This window comes from Culex quinquefasciatus, chromosome 3 (genome assembly GCF_015732765.1).
Source record: "Culex quinquefasciatus strain JHB chromosome 3, VPISU_Cqui_1.0_pri_paternal, whole genome shotgun sequence".
NCBI classification, from domain to species: Eukaryota; Metazoa; Arthropoda; class Insecta; order Diptera; family Culicidae; genus Culex; species Culex quinquefasciatus.
Genome location: NC_051863.1, coordinates 157,672,274 through 157,693,961, shown reverse-complemented (window position 1 = coordinate 157,693,961; position 21,688 = coordinate 157,672,274). Strand labels below are relative to the sequence as shown.

General features: G+C 36.1%; 1 protein-coding gene across 1 annotated transcript in view; it reads right to left on the bottom strand.

Moving 5' to 3' along the window:
• LOC6036247 (cAMP-dependent protein kinase type II regulatory subunit) overlaps positions 1 to 21,688 on the bottom strand; it is a 71,461-nt gene that overhangs the window by 26,027 nt on the left and 23,746 nt on the right. The window contains exons 4-6 of the mRNA XM_038261300.1: positions 4,215 to 4,365; positions 3,603 to 3,625; positions 3,368 to 3,469 (exon numbers count right to left, since the gene is read on the bottom strand). Coding sequence (XP_038117228.1) covers positions 3,368 to 3,469; positions 3,603 to 3,625; positions 4,215 to 4,365 — 276 coding nt within the window. The remainder of the gene's footprint in view (positions 1 to 3,367; positions 3,470 to 3,602; positions 3,626 to 4,214; positions 4,366 to 21,688) is intronic.

Genomic DNA, 21,688 nt, shown 5'->3' with positions numbered 1-21,688 from the left:
AAATTTTAAGCGAACACTCACGAAAAGTAGCATTTATAGAGAAAGTTTTCTGGCATCACTGTCTCACTCCAACAGGCGCTGCTGGTGGTGTTGGTGGCCACCCTTTGTTCTTTATTTGCTTTCACTTCTCGCTCGGTTTTCTTCAGCCTTCGATTGGAATGGGTCGTCAAAAGTCAAACGTCAAAAGACTTTGCACGTTTGTTTTTTTGATGGCGCTTGCTAATTATTTACATGTTTCGGGATTATTTTTCAAGTGAGTGACTAAGTAATGGCCAAAAGAACATGTTGCTGGTAGTTGAAAGCAAAAAAGTGCATTAAATTTGATCTTTTTGACGCATACATTTGCGTGCTTACTCGAGGCGGTGCTGTTGCTGGTAAGTTTATAGCACAAAAAGCATTTTTGGAGCTTTAATCGAGCATCAAACTCTTCATATGACGAAGATAGGTGTTTGATTAGAAAGGGTAGAATTGTCCGATTTTCTATGTTAATAAATGAAACATTCGTGGAATTTTCCAATCTTTTCGAAAACAATATTTTTAATCAAGACTAAAATTTCAAAAGGGCGTAGTATTGAATGTGTGGTGAATGTTTGATAGAATTTCAATATATTTAAAAAATATTTTCTATCTGGTGTGATTTTTCTCAATATTATTATTTTTAAAATATGTACTAGGCCATAGCAAGCCCATGCACTATTTTTTAAATAAGTTTTCCAATTGCGTACAAAAAAAAGTTGCGTTGGAAATTCTTATTCTGAATCTCGAGGTTTACCTTGATAGTCATAGTTTTTCTTGTTAAAATCAGATTTAAGGCGTTCGATTTTTTTTTATTTCAACACAGAAAAAAAAGTTGAATTTTGGAATGTTGAAAATTTGGTAGGTTGAATATTACCTCTTTTTTGAGTAATATTACATAAAAAATGTGTAAAAATGTAAACCTGATGAATATTCATCAAAAACTGATGAAAATTCTTCATTTTCTGGGGTTAAATTCATCATTTTTTTAGCCACAAAATCTGTCACCATTTCCTGATGAATATTACCATCATTTTTTTCTGTGAAATGTTCCATCAATAAGTTTTCTGACATACCTTTTAAGCAAAAAAAAACATTTTTTATAATTAGTTAACTAAGTTTAAAAGCTTTTTAGCTAAATACATATAAATTTAAGGTAAACTTGTTTAAAAGTCAAAATTTTGCCTGAAATTTCTTAATTCTAGGCACGAAAGAAAAGTTTTCGAATTTAACATGAAATAAGTTCAACTGAAAATGACTTTAAATTTGGAAATTTTTTAAAATTATGTTTAGAAAACACATAATAATTATTATCTAAAAACTCATTTACCTTCTCTTACTAGAAAGTTGCCCAATGAATCCGAAAATGCATTTTGCTGTTTCTAAATCATGTTTATTGAGAAAGTTATGACATTTTAATGCTATTCAACAAAATTTTCTTAATTGAAGTTGACTAACTTTGAAAACTTTTCAAAATTATATGAAAACTTTTCTTCAAGCACTTCAAAAAAAAAATCAAACCATCCACATTAACGACCCCCGGGTCTTTTGTGGTCTCTATTGCAAGTTTCTGCTCGAACCTAGGAGTCCGAAGGCTTGAATGGGGAGAGCACCCAAACCTCTTTCTACTCCAAGGAACCTCCCACCCCAGTGTTTGAACTGACGACCTTCGGATTGCGAGTCCAACCGCCGCCAGCGATTCCACCGGAGTAGGCTTGGTTTGGTGTGTTGTTTGTGCTTATGGCATGGAGACGACTCCTACACCTGGAATGACTTAACGGCCTAACAACCAAGGCCGGGACCGACATTTTACTTCCTCATCCGATGGAAGGTTGCAGCAGATGGGAATCGAACCCAGAATCATCCGCTTACAAAGCGGACAGCGTTACCATTCGGCCACGCACTGCCTACCATCAAGTACTTCTTGATTCCATACCATTTCGTGTGTTTTTAATTCCTATTCATAATTTTGCGGAAAAATCTCGAACCTATCAAAGCCACCCTCGGCTATCAAAGTACCCCGCTTAAGATGAAGCCGTGGATCATATTCGAAGATAATTGATCATCACTTTAAAATGCTCTATATTGAATTTAATTTAACGAATTTCGCCGCCAAAATGAATCAGCATGTGCTGGTTGTTGCCTTCTTAAAGTCAGTGGCTAAAATTTTCCGATCTTTTCGAAAAAAATATTTTCAAAAATTTAAAATCAAGACTAACATTTCAAACGGGCCAAACATTCAATATTACGCCCATTTGAAATGTTAGTCTTGATTTTAAATTTTTGAAAATATTTTTTTCGAAAAGATCGGAAAATTTCACGAATGTTTCATGTTTTAACATTGTAAATCGGACCTATAGTTGCTGAAATATCGACATTAGAAAATGGTGAGTTGTTTGGGTGAGACTTAGAAAACATCAATTTTCCTGTTTTTTAACCTTTGCATAGCAATATCTCAGCAACTATGGGTCGTATCAACAAAGTTCAATAAAGCAAAATATAGAGAATTTTCTCAGCTTTTCAAAAATATTCTTTTCAATAGTGGGCAAACATGGGCACTATTTTTAAAAAATGAAAAACTGCGACTATTTTCAAAAAAGTTACCTAAAAATGGCTATAACTGGAAAACGGTGCACTTTATCAAAAATTCACTAAAGTACTTTTTGATTGCAAATTCGATTTTACATCGAAAAATGAAGTTGAAAAATTTTTGCGACCAATATTTCGATTTTTTGAAAAAATCTGTATTGATTCAAAAAATCATAACTCGGTCAAAGATTTTTTGCCCATTCTGGAAATTTCTGAAAAGTTGGCATTTTATGTCCTCTAAAACATATCAAAAAATAAAAAATTAAAAATAGTGTTTTTTTGCAAATCAAGTTTTAGTGACAAAAAGTTAAATAAAAAATCACCAAATTTTTACCGTGTATAATTTTTAAGTGTAGTCCATATCCATACCTACAACTTTGCCGAAGACACCAAATCGATCAAAAAATTCCTTCAAAAGATACAGATTTTTGAATTTTCACATATCATTTTTGTATGGACAGCTGCCAAATTTGTATGGAAAATTATATGGACAAACTAATGATGCAAAATGGCTTCTTTGAGTTTTAAAAAAAATGCAAAAAGCAACTCGTTACAAAACTTGATTTTTTTAGCACTCGTCGTATTTATCCAACTCGGTAAACCTAGTTGGTTAAATGTACGACTCGTTCTGAAAAAAACCTCTTTTTGCAACTTGTTGCATAAACTACTATTTCGAATCGGCAATAACTCAGGAGGGTCAATTTTCATTTAAAAAAAAAAAAAAATGTGCTGAAAATAAGAGCAATAGACCTTCAAAACCTACCTTGGCATGTTGTACAACAAAGCTAGTTCTCCGAAGCTGCCTCTTCCCTCGTACGTGTGTATGTGCTTCTGGTCTTCTCCTACGTACGCTTTGTAGATTCCTCTGCAAAAAAAAAGCAAATATCCATTTAAAATCGTCGTTTGTTTTCCCTCATCAACTTGACTCAATGACGTAAGTTATCGCCGTCATCTCCTTGCTTTATAATATAATCTTCGATTTGACTATCTTCTCGAACATGGCGTCCAGCACTTCGTTCATCTGCAACGAGGAGGGGAAAAACACAAAAGTTGATAAAGCGATTACTACCGAGAATGCACCACCACCACCACCTTGTCCAACTTTGCTGGTCAGCCAAGTCCGGCCGGGAGGATTACAGCGATTGACAAGACGATGAAAAATGTGCATATATGTTAAGGCGCCCGTCCACAGACGCAGACTAGGCCAACTTGGAGTGGAGTGGTGGCGAAGGGTTCGATAAGTTGAAATGGGGAAAGTTTCCTCATTAAAAGTATTGTTGCGTATGCATTATTTTTCATTTCTTGGGAAAGTTTGCTGGTCGAAGATTGGATTTTCTTGCTCGATGGGTTTTCCAATCGAAGGTCGGACAGGATATTGAAAAAGTTGTTTGCATATTTGCACTGAATTAGTAGGTTTCATGATAAGGATTATGATCTATTTCTTACGCGTTTTTTTTATTTGTCTTCCATTCGAGAGGAAAACGTTTTCAAGTTGAAAGTAAAAAAAGTTTAGTAGAAGTGTCGAATTACACCAGAAAATACCGTTTTCCTCTCATTTAAATTTGAGACGGTTTTACTCTCAATCGTGTACTGTGACCCCCGCGCCGTACCTGCTCCTTGTCCAGCGACCGGAACAGCAGGATGTTCTTGACGGAGTCGCACAACCGCGACCGCTGCTCGTCCGTCTTGGGGAATATCGCGCGCGCCCCATCGTCGTCGTCGTCATTCTCCGGGTCGTACGTTTCGGCGAACACGGATTTCCTGCGCGACGTACCGGTTCACCAGGGTTCTGGAAAAAAATGTTGGAAAAAATAACCCATAATTAGTTTAAGGCATTACTGGGATGAAGTGGCACACACACTGTGAACAGAGTGACACGTGTTGTAAATTGTTTGATTTTTATTTCGCTCACAATAAGCCTCTCATAAATATCCAATTATGAAAATAAATGCATCGGAGCAAATTGATGTGTGACGTGATTGATGAATTCAATCAAATCGCGCAAATTTAACTCCCGTTGTATTCTGTTGGATCAAGATTCTAAATCTTTGTATCTCAAAAATAATACTTATTTTAATAAAAAGAAACTAATGAAGTTATTGTTAATATAATGTTATTAACGGACAAAATATAAATTGTATAGGCCAGAAATACCACACCTCACCCCCTTTTTTTTTTTTTTTTTAATTAAATATACTTTATTGAATCTTTCTTATAATAATTACATTTGGTTTACATAATAAGTGGTCAGCTGTGGCTCTTCAGCTTTAGTTTGCTTTTCGTGATTTAAACACTGTTCATTTTCTTAACTTTAAAAGTATATGATTTATCATTTTTGTAACACTAGGTACAATGAGGAAAAAAATTAAATTAAGAAAACATAACCTAACCTAAAACTAACTTAATCTTACCATAAACTAAACCAATCCTTGAATCAAGGGGTATTCAGATATAGCACATTTTTCCTGAATTTCAAACATTTTTCTTGAATCTTCTGATCCAACATTTTTACTTCTGCTAATTCATGAACCTCACTTGATCTTGTCCAGCCAGGAACATTCAAAACCATTTTGAGTACCTTGTTTTGGACACGCTGGAGCTTCAATTTATGAGTTCTAGCGCAACACTCCCAAACAGGTACTGCATACTCAATAACAGGGTAAATTATTTGTTTGTAAACTGCTAACTTATTTTTCAAAGAAAGCTTTGATTTTCTGTTAATTAAAGGATACAAACACCTGATGAGAATGCTGCACTTGTTCAATATTTTATCTACATGCTGCCGAAACAATAGTTTCGAGTCAAGTATGAGACCTAAATAGACAACTTCCTTTGACCAGGGTATCGAAACATCATTCATTTTTATCAAAACATCATCCTTTGGGGCAAATCTGGCCGATTTGGAAAGTGGAAAAATGATGGTTTGAGTTTTGGCTGCATTTATGCGAATTTTCCAGTCGCCAAAGTATTCGGAAAGAACGTCAAGACCCTTCTGAAGACGGCCAACTAAATATCTGGTTATTTTACCCTTATAAATAACGGCAGTGTCATCAGCAAAAGTGACAACACACCATTACCAGGAAGAGTAGGCAAATCAGATGTAAAAATATTGTACAGAAGTGGGCCAAGAATACTTCCTTGAGGAACCCCAGCATCAATGTTGAATAATCCAGAAGCAATCCCATTCAGAAAAACCCTGAACGATCTCTCCGAAAGATAGTGCTGGATAATTTTGATAAGATACATTGGAAAACCGTATAAATACAGTTTATGTATCAAACCATCATGCCAAACATTGTCAAAAGCCTTCTCAACATCCAACAAAGCCATAGCAGTTGATTTAGACTCAAGCTTGTTCTGCTTGATGATTTTAGTTACTCTCGTAAGCTGATGAGCAGTATTATGTCCCTTTCGGAAGCCAAACTGCTCATTCAAAATTATATTATTATCGTTGGTAAAATCCAAAAGCCTTGAATAGATGACCTTCTCAAAGAGTTTGGACAGACTACTCAAAAGACTAATGGGACGATAACTTGTTGGCGATGTTGGATCTTTTGAGGCTTCAAAATTGGTATGACTTTGCCCAGTTTCCAATTGGTGGGGAAGTAACCAAGTTGCAAACATTTATTGAAAATATTGGCTAGATGTTGAAAGAACTGATCACTCTTTTTTCAACACTAGATTAAAAATTATCAAAGCCAGGAGCTTTCATATTTTTCATTTGTTTTACTGCAACTTTGACTTCCTCACCAGAAACATGGGAATCTGCAGGAAATTCAAAGGTAGAGTCATTGATTGTTGAAATACTATTGGCAACTGATGTTTCTTTACGGCTGGTCATGGAAGCGCCAAGATTATGAACTAACAAAATGAAGCCCAAGTGCATTTGCCTTTTCCTCGGATGTAATCAAAGGAGAATCCTCAACAATAAGAGGAGGAATAGGCTTTGGTTTGTTTTTAAGAACTTTTGAAAGTTTCCAAAATGGTTTTGAATAATTCCCAAGCTGGCTTACATGTTTTGAAAATTCTTGATTTCTGATATTGTCAAGTCGGTCTTGTATGATTTTGTTCAAATTGTTCACTGAAATCTTTTTGTCATAGTCCCCAGTCCGTTGATATTGTCTCCTATAAACATTCCTAAGTCTAATCAAGTGTTTAGTATCTACGTCAATATCAGTTACCTTAAAATTAACAGGAACCTCCCGAACGTTGGCAGCCTCTGCTTGGTTGATAGCCTGCTGGATCACCTCCAGCGAACGATCAATATCGGCAGAAGTTTCCGGGTGTTGATCATAGTCGATGTTGCTGTCGACCACTTGCTGAAACTGCTGCCAGTCAACGTTGTGGTAATCTTTCCGGGTTGGTTGCCGCTGCGGAGTAACGGAAGCTCCAACCTCCACAACCACCGGATAGTGATCAGAACTCAACTCTTCAAACACCTCAGGATGAGCCACGTTCTCAGCCATATTGGTAATGAAGAAGTCGATGATTGAGTGATTCCCAGACCGAGCCACCCTCGTTGGACGATCCGGACTCACAACGTTGTAGTATCCGTTTTGCAGATCGTTGTGCAGAATCACTCCGTTCCGATTCCTCCTGCTGTTGCCCCAAACTTCATGCTTCGCGTTGAGGTCACCAGCGATGATGTACTTTGCGCTCCGCCGTGTCAGCTTCTGGATATCGCTCTTCAGTTTTGCTGCTGAACCATCTCTGGCATTCACCTGACGTGGGCAGTATGCAGCAATGAAGAGTACTGGGCCAACCGAAGTGGGAATTTCCACTCCAACGGCCTCGATGATGTCCAGCTTGAAGTGTGGCAGCCGGCGTGGCTTGAGATCACGATGAACAGCGACAAGCACACCTCCTCCTCCAGAGGTGGTCCTATCGAGCTGCGTCGCGATCTTGTAGTTTTGCAGATAAACTTTTTCACCGGGCTTCAGATGAGTTTCCGTGATGGCAGCTACGTCGATCTCCTTCTCGCGAAGAAAATCCACCAGCTCTAAGTTCTTCCTCCTAATGGAGCAAGCGTTCCAATTCAGCAGCTTGAGGGACCTACGATCCATACTGGATGACGAACGAGGTCAGCACTTCAATCTGCTGGGTCTTGGTTTTGCATCCACGCAGTGCAGCGGACATCTGTTTGAAAATATTGAGGAGTTCGGTTGAGGTGTAAAGATCATTACCATTTTCCTCAACTGCTGGTTCTTGGGTTGGTCTTGGCTCCTGGCTGAAGCCCGGTGGTGGCGGTCTCGGCTCCTGGCTGGAACCCGGCCGTGGATGATTCATCTCAGCTCTCTTCCTGGGATCCAACGGCAACGGTGCCAAGTTCGGGACCTGGCGTCGCGGTTGAAGAGGTGGAAAATTTTGCTCCACCAGGGCTGGAGGAGTTCTACGACGCTGAGGCTGATTCTTCGTCGATGCTTGCTGCCGAATTTTCACGAACTCAGCTCTCTTGGGGCACTTTCGGTCGGTTGACGAGTGCTCACCGTTGCAGTTGAGGCACTTCACCAGCGAATCTTGGATGCACTGGGATGTGATGTGCGCATCGGTACCACATTTGGCGCAACGACGCTTCAGGTGGCAGTTCTTACCTCCGTGCCCGAAGCCCAGGCAGTTGAAGCATTGTGTGACGTCACGATGCACTGGTCGGTATCGCTCCACGACACGATAATGTTGAAAACCGCTCGAATTGCCTTCAGCTCAGGAAGCGTCGTCGATCCCTTAGCCAAATGCAGCAGGTAGAGCTGGTCACGGTACTTGATGTCTTTGTTGCGTCGGCTCATTTTGTGCACGGCCAACACATCCAGTTTCAAAACTTTTAGCTCGGCAGCTAATTCCTCCACTGGCATGTCGTACAGACCTCTGACGACGATTTTGTACGGCTTATCCATGACGACATCATGGGTAAAGTACTCCGCCTCGTTTTCGGTCAAGTAATCCTTGACCAGTTGATAGTGCTGCCTGGATTGCACCAGCACCTTAAATCCGTCCTGACACAGACGAATGTTGCCTAGGACTTTCCCAGACTTGATGAGTTCAACCAGCCCCGCTCGAAAGTCGATCGTTGCTGCTGATTGCCGCACATAAAAAGGCAGTTTCTCCTTTCGCTGTTTCACTTCATTCTCCTTTGCTTCCGCTACCTGGTCCTCGTCAGGCAGTCCAGCGAACTTGTTGTTCTTCAATAGCTGCTCCTCGTGCGACGAAGAGTTCTCCTCCTCCTCATCCATCGGTACAGTACCGTCGCTCTTTTTCGTCTTTTTGCTGTTCGATGTCACTTCCAAAAGCACCTTGCTTTTGGAAATTCCCGGTTTTGGCCATCAGTTGAGGCCTCAACCTTCCTTTTGGAAATTCCCACTTTTTTGCCTGCTTGAGCCGCAGGTAGGGCAATATTGCCGGCGTTTTGCGCCGGGACGCGACGAGTCATGTTGATTCAGACAACCTTCACCAACGAATGCTCGGATAACAATGACCTCACCCCCTTGTTCAACGCTTTTAACCCAGTTTGGCGAAAGCGTGATTTTTGCTGAAAATTATTACGTAATTGCGTTACCTTGGATCAGAATGTTTCCCTATCATGCGTTTGAATTGAATCAATAAACAAGGTCAATCTGGGCGTTTTCCATGCCAAATTGCGACCCTTGGCTTAATGAGCAAATCGTTTCGCTACAGACTCAGGCTTATTTTTTTTGTACTTTTTTTCAATGGAAATTTGCCAACATTACTTCAATGCGAAAGCTTTATGGACATTACTCAAGAATACTTTACGATATATAGTAAGTTCTTACTGCATAAAGAAGATTTTTTTTTTAATTATGGGGCATACTTTTGTTATTTTATTGAGCTTACAATTGTAAACTGATTTTAATGAAACTCAAAAAGCTTTATGAATCTTTTTGATAACTTTTTTCGAAGCAATTTTAAATCTTCCAACATTTTCGTTAAAAAAAAAGATTTTGGGCTTGTCGGTTAAAAAGTTACAGCGAGTTAAAGGTAAAAAGATGCAATTTGCATATATTTCCCTTTTCAAAAAAATGGTTTTGGAAGTTTTGGTCAAAAAGTTACAGCAATTTGAAGGTAAATAAGATGCAATTTACAAAAAAAAAACGTTCTCGAAAAAAATATTTTAGACTATTCAAACAAAAAGTTACAGCAATTTAAAGGTAAAAAAGATGCAATAAACAAAAAATAGTTTCCTATGTAATTCTACCAATTAAATTTAAATCTGCCCTCAAAATTGGGCCAAACATCAAAATATCGATTGTTGGTGATATTTTGAACCCATAGAGGTTTTACTTTGTGAGTAAAAGCGTGTAATATTGTATGAGAAAACGTGTACACAAAAAGCATGCACCGAAGAAAAAAAAATCAGATCTGCTCACCCCAAAAATAACAATAATCCGGCGAGAGTCATATTCAGATTAACAAGTCCGCGCCTCAACACTCTCGGCTATCTCGTCATAGCGGCATAATGGTTAGATCTTCAGCGATGTAGCTGTAGGTTCCCCATACATCGTATGCAGTTAACACAGTATACGACGTACGGAAAAAACCTACTCTTAAATTGGCATTGATCCAACCATTTTCCAGCGGCGAGATAGCCGAGAGGATTGGGGCGCGGACTTGGTAATCTGAATATGACTTTCGCCGGATTTTTGTAATTTTTGCGGTGAGCAGACCTGATTTTTTTTTCTTCGGTACATGCTTTTGGTGTACACGGTTACTCCAAAATCCCAAATCCCAAATTTTGCGTTACGTAATAATAGAACGCTCCCTTAAAATGAGAAAAAGTAACAAATTCCAAAATTTTTAACATGAAACAAAAATATTAGAGAATCCGAATTTTAAAATTAAATAATTAACAATTTCAGGCAAAAAATATTTAAATAAATAACAAATACATACAGGTTAAAAAGAAACAAGAATTTAGAAATTCAAAAAAATAAGTCGACGGCTTAAAAATTTATAATTTAAATTTTTAAAATACAATTTTTACTTGATTGTCCGGATTCCAAATTATTCGAAAATTCAATTTTCAATTTCATTCCGATCGATTATACTTTTTTCGGGTCAGTTTGAGTTTTTAAAGTTAGTTGATTTAGAAATTTTACAATGCACATAATAGGAAGCAATATTTTATTCCAGGGATCTAAATTATGACAAAAACAAAAATTACATGATTCATATTTTTAAATATTTTGTTTTGTTTTGAATGTAGCGTTTTTAATGTTTTATTTTTTGAGTATTTTTTATTTCAGAATTCATAAATATTTAAATATTTTGATATAAAATTTTTGATTTTTTTTATCTAAAATTTTAAAATTTAGATCATATTTTGATTTTTAAATTATTATAGCTTTGCACTCAGAAATTTTATATTTATTTAAATGTTTAGAATTTTGAATTTCTTTTTTTTATTCCTGTTTTTTTATAATTACATTTAAGATTTTAAAACAAAATTAATTTGAAATTTAAATTCTATATTTTTAATTTTTTTAAAGCCATGTTACGCTCAAAACCTTAAACAATGTATGGAAATTGTGGCCAATATAAAATTTCATGATTCACATTTTTAATTTTTCTGAATTGTTAAATATTTTACTTATTGTAATATTTAAATTATTAAAATTTTGACCTTGAAATATTATATTTGTAGAAATTTCAAGAGTTTAAATTTCGCTTGTTTTTTTAAATCATTTTTTTTAATTTGTAGCATATGTACTATGATTTTTGAATTATTAATATTTTGAATTTTAAAAAATCACATTCTTAAAAAATTTAAGAATTTTAAATTTATTTTTTTTATTCCTGATTTTATTTAATTTTTAACATTTTAGATTTTTTGAAAATAAATGTTAAATTAAAATTCTATATTTTTGATTTTTTAAAGCCTTGTTACGCTCAACAAAACATTAAAAAAATGTATGGAAATTATAACCAATATAAAAATTTCATGATTCACATTTTTAATATTTTTTTTGTTTCGAATGTATGTATGGTGTTTTTTTTTAATTTCTGAATTGTATAATATTTTACGTTCTTTGATATTTGAATTATTAAAATTTTGACCTTGAAATATTATATTTGTAGAAATTTCAAGAGTTTTAAATTTCTCTTGTTTTTTTAAATCCATTTTTTTTATTTAAAGCATATGTGCTATGATTTTTGAATTATTAATATTTTGACTTTTAAAAAATCATATTCTTAAAAAAATTAAGAATTTGAAATTTATTTTTTGTTATTCCTGTTTTTTTTTAATTTTTACATTTTAAATTTTTTGAAAATAAATTTAAATAAAATTCTATATTTTTGATTTTTTTAAAGCCTTGTTACGCTCAAAACATTAAAAAATGTATTATATTAACTTCTCGTTCCAAAAAGCATACTGTTATGAATGAATTATTCCAGGGGGGCCACCATTCATCGGAAAACCCTCGCAAAATGCCCCCGATTTCTTTTTTTTTTCGTTCTGCCTGAATCCTTAATCAATTGGATACACGCGCGCGCGCTTGCACGCTCTGTTAATTTGCTTGATTAGTGGCGGTATTTTTTAGGTTCATTAGCAAAATCGTGCGTGGGAGTGCACGTGCACTGGTTAGTATCGCGGAATAATTTATCGAATTTGTGGAAAGCTATAGAAAATTATGTTTGAATGACATCAAATGTGCATACTTTAAATCTGTATCCATTTTGCAAAACAAAATTCTAAAATGATTATTCCAAATGTGCCTTTGATTCTAGATTAAACAATTTCCAAGTCAACATCAGGACCACCACGCCAACGCTATGCAACTAATTAGCGGTACACAGGGAGAAAGCTTATCCTGGTACAATTAGCGGAGAGTTAAGATTGCATCTGGAAGCGGCAACGTAGTGTGGGTGGATCGCAGGTGGTGCAGCCCAGGACAAAATTAAACCAAAGCTTCCATGCTTTCACTAGAGACGAGGAGAGAGCTGCGAAAAACAGCAGGAATCAACACCGAAAAAAAAGTTGTTAGTTTTGTTGTTGTTGTTTTTCCCGGCAGGACGTTTGCAGCAGCAACAGATGCACTTTTCACCGTGTTCCAGGAACGCAATTGCCTCGAGGGGGATTCCGGCAGAACAGTGCAAAGCAGCTTGCCAAGCACACGCCTGTCAGATTCAGTTTTAATCCCGGGTGCTGTTTGGCTGGGATGAAACTTGTGCTGGAGCGGAATCTCGGCGCGAAACAATGCGCGAGTGTCCTGAGTTTTAGGTTGTAAAAATATAAAAATATTTATTTTCCAATAAATTTGGTAGATTTAGATTTATTGTTTCCTTTTTATCAAAAAATCTAATTATTTGCTCTACAGCATTGCCTTGGCGTTCTCGATTGCGAGATTCTTACTCGAAACTAGATGTTCGAAGGCTTGATTGTTGAGGCAATTGCAAACCTCTTTTTACACCTTAGCTTCCATCCACCCCGGGATTCGAACTGACGACCTTTGGATTGTGAGTCCAACTGCCTACCAGCGACTCCACCGAGACAGGACCCAGAGAGACGACTCCTGCACCTGGACTGAGCTAACGACCTAACCTTTTAGGTTAGTCCGGGACCAACATTTACTTCCCCGTCCGACGGAAGGCGTGGTCAGACAAATCTCGTCTCGAAAAATGCCACCGGGACCGTCTGGGATCGAACCCAGGCCGACTGGGTGAGAGGCAACCATGCTTACCCCTACACCACGGGTCCCGGCAATAAAAAATCAAAACAAGTTAAAAATCTTGGATCTGTATTTAATTTTTCAAACATTGTTAATGCTTTGGCTTGGAAATGGAGATTGTTTTTTTTTTCATTTTTTATTTTTTTTTTCAAACAGTCCTATGAAAATGAAATTCCATTTAAATTCAAGCATAAAAAAACCATAAAAAATCGTTTTCAAACAATATTTTTATATTTCAGCTTTCTTCCAGACAAAAAAAAGTAATTTTACCTTTTTGAAAATTAATAATAATTTTAAGATTGATTTTTGTGACGTTTTGCTGAATACCGAATTAAATATTAAACAAGAGTACTTTAACCAATGATTTCACATAAAGGTAATTAAACACTGTTGAACAAAATATTTAAATAAATATTTAATATTAAAATATTTCGATTATCCGAAAGTTTGTATGGGACTTTGGATAATCGAATCATGGGTAAAAAATCCTATCTTTTTATTTTCGTATTTTTAACATCAAATTTGAGTTCTGCGAACCCATTTTAGTCAAAATTGAATATTCGATTGTATTTAAGAGCGAGTTTTTCACCAATGTGTAACAGGTCGTATCGAGGTGCTCCGATTTGGATGAAACTTTCAGCGTTTGTTTGTCTATACATGAGATGAACTCATGCCAAATATGAGCCCTCTACGACAAAGGGAAGTGGGGTAAAACGGGCTTTGAAGTTTGAGGTCCAAAAAACATAAAAAATCTTAAAATTGCTCACATTTCCGTAAAACTTCATTAGTTTCAACTCTCTTAGATGCTTTCGAAAGGTCTTTTGAAGCACTTCAAAATGTGCTATAGACATCCAGGATTGATTTGACTTTTCTCTTAGCTTTTGCAAATTACTGTCAAAAATGGATTTTTTTAAAACCTTAATATCTTTTTCCAACAGCCTCCAACACCCATACTCCTATATTCGGAATCCTCAGACAATTTCACTTAAATTAGAAGTATTGGAGTTGTAAATTTGATTGGAAAAATTGCCATTTAGAATGAATTAAAAATATTTTTTAACAATTTGTTGGATTAGGGGTAAAACCGGTTTTCGCCTACTTGATACAGCATTTGACGTATTGGTCATAGGGTAAATAAAATCTATTTCTTTTTTCAAAAATATTTTATTTAATTATTTTTCAAATCAAAATTACCATTCCAATACTTCTAACATACGTGAAATTGTCCGAGGATTCCGAATATGACAAAATTGAGACCGCAAAGTGCCGCTATGGAGGCCAGCATGGTAAAAACTAACGTTGTAAATTGTTTGTTGAAGAAAAATCGAAAAACTATGAGAAAAACTGCGATTGGCCAAAACGTTAGTACCATAGGCTTATAGTCCATGAAATTGCCTATCTTTTGACCTATAGGAGTATGGGTTTTTTGTCCCGTCGAAAATCCTTGGCTACTCAGCATCCAACGCTTGAACTCCAACGCCCACTTGCACAGAGCTGCTTTTCCGTCAAGTACTAAACTTTGTGGCCTTCACTTCGAACGGTAACACAATTAAAACGACACTTTATTGCTGGTCATTAAAAAGATGCAACAATTCAATTGACTACACTCAGTTCCTGAGTGTTGGAGGCTGTTGGAAAAAGATATTAAGGTTTTAAAAAAATCCATTTTTGACAGTAATTTGCAAAAGCTAAGAGAAAAAGTCAAACCAATCCTGGATGTCTATAGCACATTTTGAAGTGCTTCAAAAGACCTTTCGAATGCATCTAAGAGAGTTGGAATTGATGAAGTTTTACGGAAATGCGAGCAATTTTAAGATTTTTTATGTTTTTTCGACCTCAAACTTCAAAGCCCGTTTTACCCCACTTCCCTTTGTCGTAGAGGGCTCATATTTGGCATGAGTTCGTCTCATGCATAGAAAAACAAACGCTGAAAGTTTCATCCAAATCGGAGCACCTCGATACGACCTCTAGAACAAACCGAGCAATATTTACAAATACTGCCTCTTAATTAAAAAATGCATTTTTTCAATATGTTATTGCCGCCATTTTGGCCGCCATCTTGGATTTTAAAATTCTAAATCATTTTAGAGTAGTTTATGGATCATACTTAAGCTCGTCTTTAAAAAATATGACAGCGAAAAAAAAAATTGTTTCGTGATTCGATTATCCGAAGTGAAATTTTTCCGAGACCTTCGGATAATCGAGTCTGGACTGTATATGCTATTTTGTAAGAGCATGGGAAAAACAATTATGTAAAACTTACACTTTCTACGAATATTAAATCCAATGTTATGATTTTTATGCAATGATACCCATTAGTTCAAAATTGTAGGGGGAATAAAGTTTTCCAAAATTAGCCAAGAGGGAAATATATCTAAAAAGGTTGAGCCACTGGTATAACTAATGAAAACTGCATGAAAAATTTACAGATAAATCAGAGAAGGATTGAACAACATTTTGAAGAAGAAAAAAAGATTAATATTACAAGAGACATGCAGCATTTACAAACGCGATTCTCTTACCAATAACGTAAGAAAAAAATCACAAAACTTTTACTTGTGACCGACAAAAACACATTTCCTCTCATAAAAGCATAAACTTTGATTGGAATTCGTTATTTATTATTTTCCAGGATGCTGCTGCTCCTTTCCGGTTGTAACAAAGCGCGCCAAGCAGCATGATGATCAACACAATATGTGCTGTTGCAGGGACAATTCCATTCATAACACCACTCCGACTGGGTGGGGGGAGTATAAAATGGTTTAGCACACACTGCAAGACAAGCTAGAGCATCTTGTTTGGAAAAGTGCAAGTGTCGTCGTCACATGAATGCAGCAGCTTGATTGGAATTGAAAACTGCACTCTCTGTTTATACTTCTTGGGGTGCGAGTGGTGTTTGTCTCATAAGATATATCGAAGCAATAATCCCATTTTACTCTGCCATTTATTTTCTAGTTGGGGGCCACAAAAAAAAGACTCACAAAACTGGTGACAGTAATGACTTTAGTGGCAAACCTTCTAACGCTGCACCCTGGGAGTTGCATTTTTCTTACAAACAAAAACCAGCCAACTAATTCACTACAAATCACACGCTCACGAGGGGGGTGTAGTGTTCAAACACTAATCACTGTCACTAACTAGTACGCCACACCAAATCGAGTTGTCACGCATTTCCAGTGCAAGACCGCGAAGGTAAACAACTAGCTAGAACTCAAGCAGCGCAACGTCGTTGGTTGAGCATGAAATCATAAATAATCGACTTTGCTGAGGCGCAGCATGTGATTCGCCGACGCATGTCACACGCAATACTCTACGTTGGTGTTGTTCTAGTATGCAGGTTTGATGAATTTAAAAATACAATATTGTTCATAACTTGAATTGAGCGGTCACCCTGCTGCTTGAACTCACTAGCAGTGCCAAGATAACGTTTCAATTATCATCCGGCATAAAACCGATCTAGTTCAATCGAGAGTGTCTAACCAACCGACCGAGAGCTAACAAGGAATTGGTTCTAATTTTTCTGTCACCATGAAAGGATACCAAGCGAGATGGCGAGCGAGATATGCGAAAATGTATGCACGCGTCTCGCGATTCTGAAGGGCGATTCGTCGAGCATCGATATATGGTCATCTCAGCTCATTCCGCGCTCGGCAAACAGGTGGTTCATAATCGATCTTGATTGAAACCCGTATCGGTGCGGCGAGGTTTCTTTTTTTTCTCGATTTAATTAGCAAGATTACGTGCCCAGCAAAGGGGATGATGCGAAGCAAGGTACGTGACGCAATGGAAGGAATTCTCGGGCTTGGCGGAGTGTATCGATCCACGTTTGCACTTGGGCAAATATTTGACGCGATTTGAAATTGATAGCCAACTTTAGAAGCAGCCGTAAGAGTAGCGTTCATGGTAGGTCTCATTAGAAAATATCTTATGATAAATGTAGGGATTGTAGAGTAGTGCAGTGCATAGGTGCGAACCAGTAACCCAAGTAACATTTTAGGTTTTAAGTAGGCCATAAAAGCCTATTTAGGCCGTATGAGGGTTTCCAGAACCATGATAAAACCTGTAAGTTTAAAAATGTTACTAGGGAATTTTGATACTTTTTTTTAAATGAATATCTCATTGTCGGGGTTTCGACTTGACCTTTTGGTCAATTTTCTATATCTTTAAAAATAGTTGAAAAATTGAAATGTCTGTAAGTTAAGGGCTAAAGTCACTTTCAGCCTATTTTGATCTAATATTTGAAGTTTACAACCCTAACTACTGTTTAGCCTAGCCAATTACCTAGCTACCATTAAGAGGCAGTATTTGTAAATTCTGCTCGGTTTGTTCTAGAGGTCGTATCGAGGTGCTCCGATTTGGATGAAACTTTCAGCGTTTGTTTGTCTATACATGAGATGAACTCATGCCAAATATGAGCCCTCTACGACAAAGGGAAGTGGGGTAAAACGGGCTTCGAAGTTTGAAGTCCAAAAAACCTAAAAAATCTTAAAATTGCTCGCATTTCCGTAAAACTTCATCAAACCCAACTCTCGTAGATGCATTTGAAAGATCTTTTGAAGCACTTCAAAATGGGCCATAGACATCCAGGACCGGCTTGACTTTTTCTCATAGCTTTTGCAAATTACTGTTAAAAATTGATTTTTTTAAAACCTTAATATCTTTTTCCAACAGCCTCCAACACCCATACTCCCATAGGTCAAAAGTTAGGGAATTTCATGGACTATAATCCTTCGGAAATAACTTTTTGGCCAATCGCAGTTTTTCTCATAGTTTTTCGATTTTTCTATAACAAACATTTTACAACGTTAGTTTTTGCCCTGTAGGCCTCCATAGCGGCACTTTTTAGTCTCAATTTTGTCATATTCGAAATCCTCGGAAAATTTCACGTTAGTTAGAAGTATTGAAGTTATAAATTTGATTTAAAAAATAAATAAATAAAACATTTTAGAAAAAAGAAATGGATCTTATTTACCTTGTGATCAAAACGTCAAATGCCGTTTTAAGTAGGCGAATATCTGTTCTACCTCTAATCCGAAAAAAAGTTAAAAAATATTTTAATTCATTTTAAATGGCATTTTTTCCAATCAAATTTACAACTCCAATACTTCTAACTTACGTGAAATTGTCCGAGGATTTCGAATATGACAAAATTGAGACCAATGTGTGCCGCTATGACGGCCTACAGGGCAAAAACTAACGTTGTAAAATGTTTGTTATAGAAAAATCGAAAAACTATGAGAAAAACTGCGATTGGCCAAAAAGTTATTTCCGAAGGCTTATAGTCCATGAAATTACCTATCTTTTGACCTATGGGAGTATGGGTGTTTGAGGCTATTGGAAAAAGATATTAAGGTTTTAAAAAAATCCATTTTTAACAGTAATTTGCAAAAGCTATGAGAAAAAATCAAACCAATCTTGGATGTCTATGGCACATTTTGAAGTGCTTCAAAAGATCTTTCGAATGCATCTACGAGAGTTGGGTTTGATGAAGTTTTACGGAAATGCGAGCAATTTTAAGATTTTTAATGTTTTTTCGACCTCAAACTTCAAAGCCCGTTTTACCCCACTTCCCTTTGTCGTAGAGGGCTCATATTTGGCATGAGTTCATCTCATGTATAGACAAACAAACGCTGAAAGTTTCATCCAAATCGGAGCACCTCGATACGACCTGTTACACATTGGTGAAAAACTGGCTCTTAAATGGCTTTTGAAATTCTTTTTCTTTTTATTTTTTACTAAAACAGATCCCAAAAATAAATTTGCGGGACAAAGGTGAACACTAAAATTTCTATACATTTTTGTTTAAAGTAAGTCAAACACATTGCATAACTTTCATTTCTAATAAAATTGATTCAAAATCATTGAAAAATATTTCTACCAAAATCGGACCAAACAATAAAATTTGTGCAAAAATAGTAAGGTATAATTGCGACCAGCAAAACAAAAATGGTGACCAGTAATACACTTTTAGCAACAGACTACAGGACTTTAAAGGAAATTTCTGTAGAAAAGTCACTTAAAATTAATAAAAACATCTATCTATACAGCCATTCCACGTCAAACAGGAAGTCTCCAAATCAAAAGTTCTCCGATTTGGCTCAAATTTGGAGTGGGGGTACTTTGGCCCAAATAATTAGACCCGTATTTTTTTTTTTGTTTGGCGATTAGAGTGATCCTATCCGAAATAGGGTGGTCCAAAAATTGCGTTTATCGTCGATTTTCGCAAAAACCACGTTTTTCAAAAAATCATATCTGCGGAACGGTTGAACCAATTTTGTAGCGCCACAATTCAAAAGAAAAGTTATTAGTTGGGCTTTTATGGAAAAATTGGGTTGAGGTAAAAAAAAACTAGCTGAATATTTGAAAAGATCCTATGAAAATTTCATTCAAGGATTTCAAGGTCTCGGGACCAAAGAGCCCATGTCTGAAATTTGTTTTCCTGATTCCTTGTAATATTTTACACAACATATAAAAAAAATTGCGAATATCAATAAACACGTTTCGGAAATATGATTTTTCAAACATAAAAACTGACGCGCCGCGCGCAAAAACGACAAAATGACGAAAACGAGTAAAAATCAACTTTTTTCACTAAAACTGCGATAACCTGAAAATTTCAGCGATGACCTATACATGTCTGGGTACCAAAAGTTGCGTCTTTCAATTACAAAAATTTTGCTGTCGAAGGCAAACTTATGGGAAATTGGACGAGCTTTCCGGTAAAAATATTTTCGAGACTGAAAAATCAAGTCTGTCATATAGAAAATGCCAAAAACCACAAAAAAAAGGCTGTTTTTATCAACATTTTTATTTCTAAACTTCACAAGGGTTGGACTTAGGACAATGGTCAATATGGGGACTTTTATGTAAAATTGTCTGGAGAATCGATTCCCACTTTTGGTTCTCGAAAATTTTGACGTTTAGACCATTAAAAAAAAACAGTTTTAGTAAATGATATTTTTTATTTTTTAGGTGAAACATCATTGTAACAATTATAATTCTCAATAAAAAAAACCATTGAAAAAAAAAATAAATAAAAAAAAATCCTGCATTTTTCGTCAGTTTTTTTGTAACATTTTAGGCCAAAATTTAACTTTTAAGGGTGCACAGCAACGAAGGAAGTTGTTGTCTTCTTATTCCAAAATGGTCAAACTTACGGACCCAATCCTGCAATAACAGGAATGTAAAATTAATCAAACTTTGTTGTTAATTACTTTGTGGGCAGTACTATAGGGGATGAATAAAAAAATATTTCGATAGTACCCGTAGTTTTGAAGATACTAAAATGTCTGTAACAAAAATCTGGGTGCTAAAGCTCTGGTTGATGTGCACCGTTAAGCATAAAAATAAAAAAAAAATCCCATTGAAGTTGCGTATATTTTGCTTTCAGTGTATTTTTTCAGAAAGCTCGTCTAATTTCCTACAAGTTTGTCTTTGACCACTTTTTGGTACGACGCAACGGCTTCGAGATACAGTCATTTTTAAATTACAGAATACAAAAATATGTAAATAACTTACGCCTTCCTCAAATGTCGAGTACAATTGGCTCCATATACACAAAAATGGCTTATATAGGCCTAGGATAACATGTCTACAAAGTTTCATTGAAATCGGAGAGGGTCGGGTACAAAAGTACCAGAAAAAATCCTGATTTGAGGTGGAATTGCTCTATTATAAAAAAATAAAGGGTACTCAGTCTTCGATGTTAGTCTATGGTTAACTTAAAAACATATGTATCGATAATGCACTTTGATGATCTATTATGAGAAGCCAGAAAGAACAATTTCACGCGCAGCGTAAAACGGGCAAGCGTAAATGTGCTGGCGTTTATGCTTCGACTTGACGACTTGTCGATCTTTCGAGCGAGAACGAGCCGGGACTTCGAATTTGATGTTCAGTATATGATTCTGTTAAAAACAAAAATTTAATAGGAAAAAATAGGGTAAAAATAAGACGAAAAACACATATCTCTGGAAATATTTTTTTGCAAAAGCTTCAAATTTTGGGCCCAAGCAGTTTATGGCGCATGTTTTCGAATGGCTTTTTGTTTGAAACTGAATTCATTTAATTTGATAGTGTTATGCCCGGAAGATTGTAAAAAGGGTTGTTCTTGTAAGAAAATCCGGCATGTTATACATTTGTAGAAAGGTATTCAAAAGACCTTTCCAACAAGTCCAAAATATTGAAGATCTGACAACCCTATCAAAAGTTATAAGCACTTAAGTGCCCTAAATTATGATAATCTGACTACCAATCTGATGGTATGAAAAATGAAATTGATTGAACACTGAAAGGTCCGCCCTTTTGTGTCTATTTCGGAAAGCATTACCCGCTAAATGTGAGGAAGGCACCAACCACCTAAAGGTGGATTAAGTAATGTTTTTCATCAAAAATCTAATCTGAAA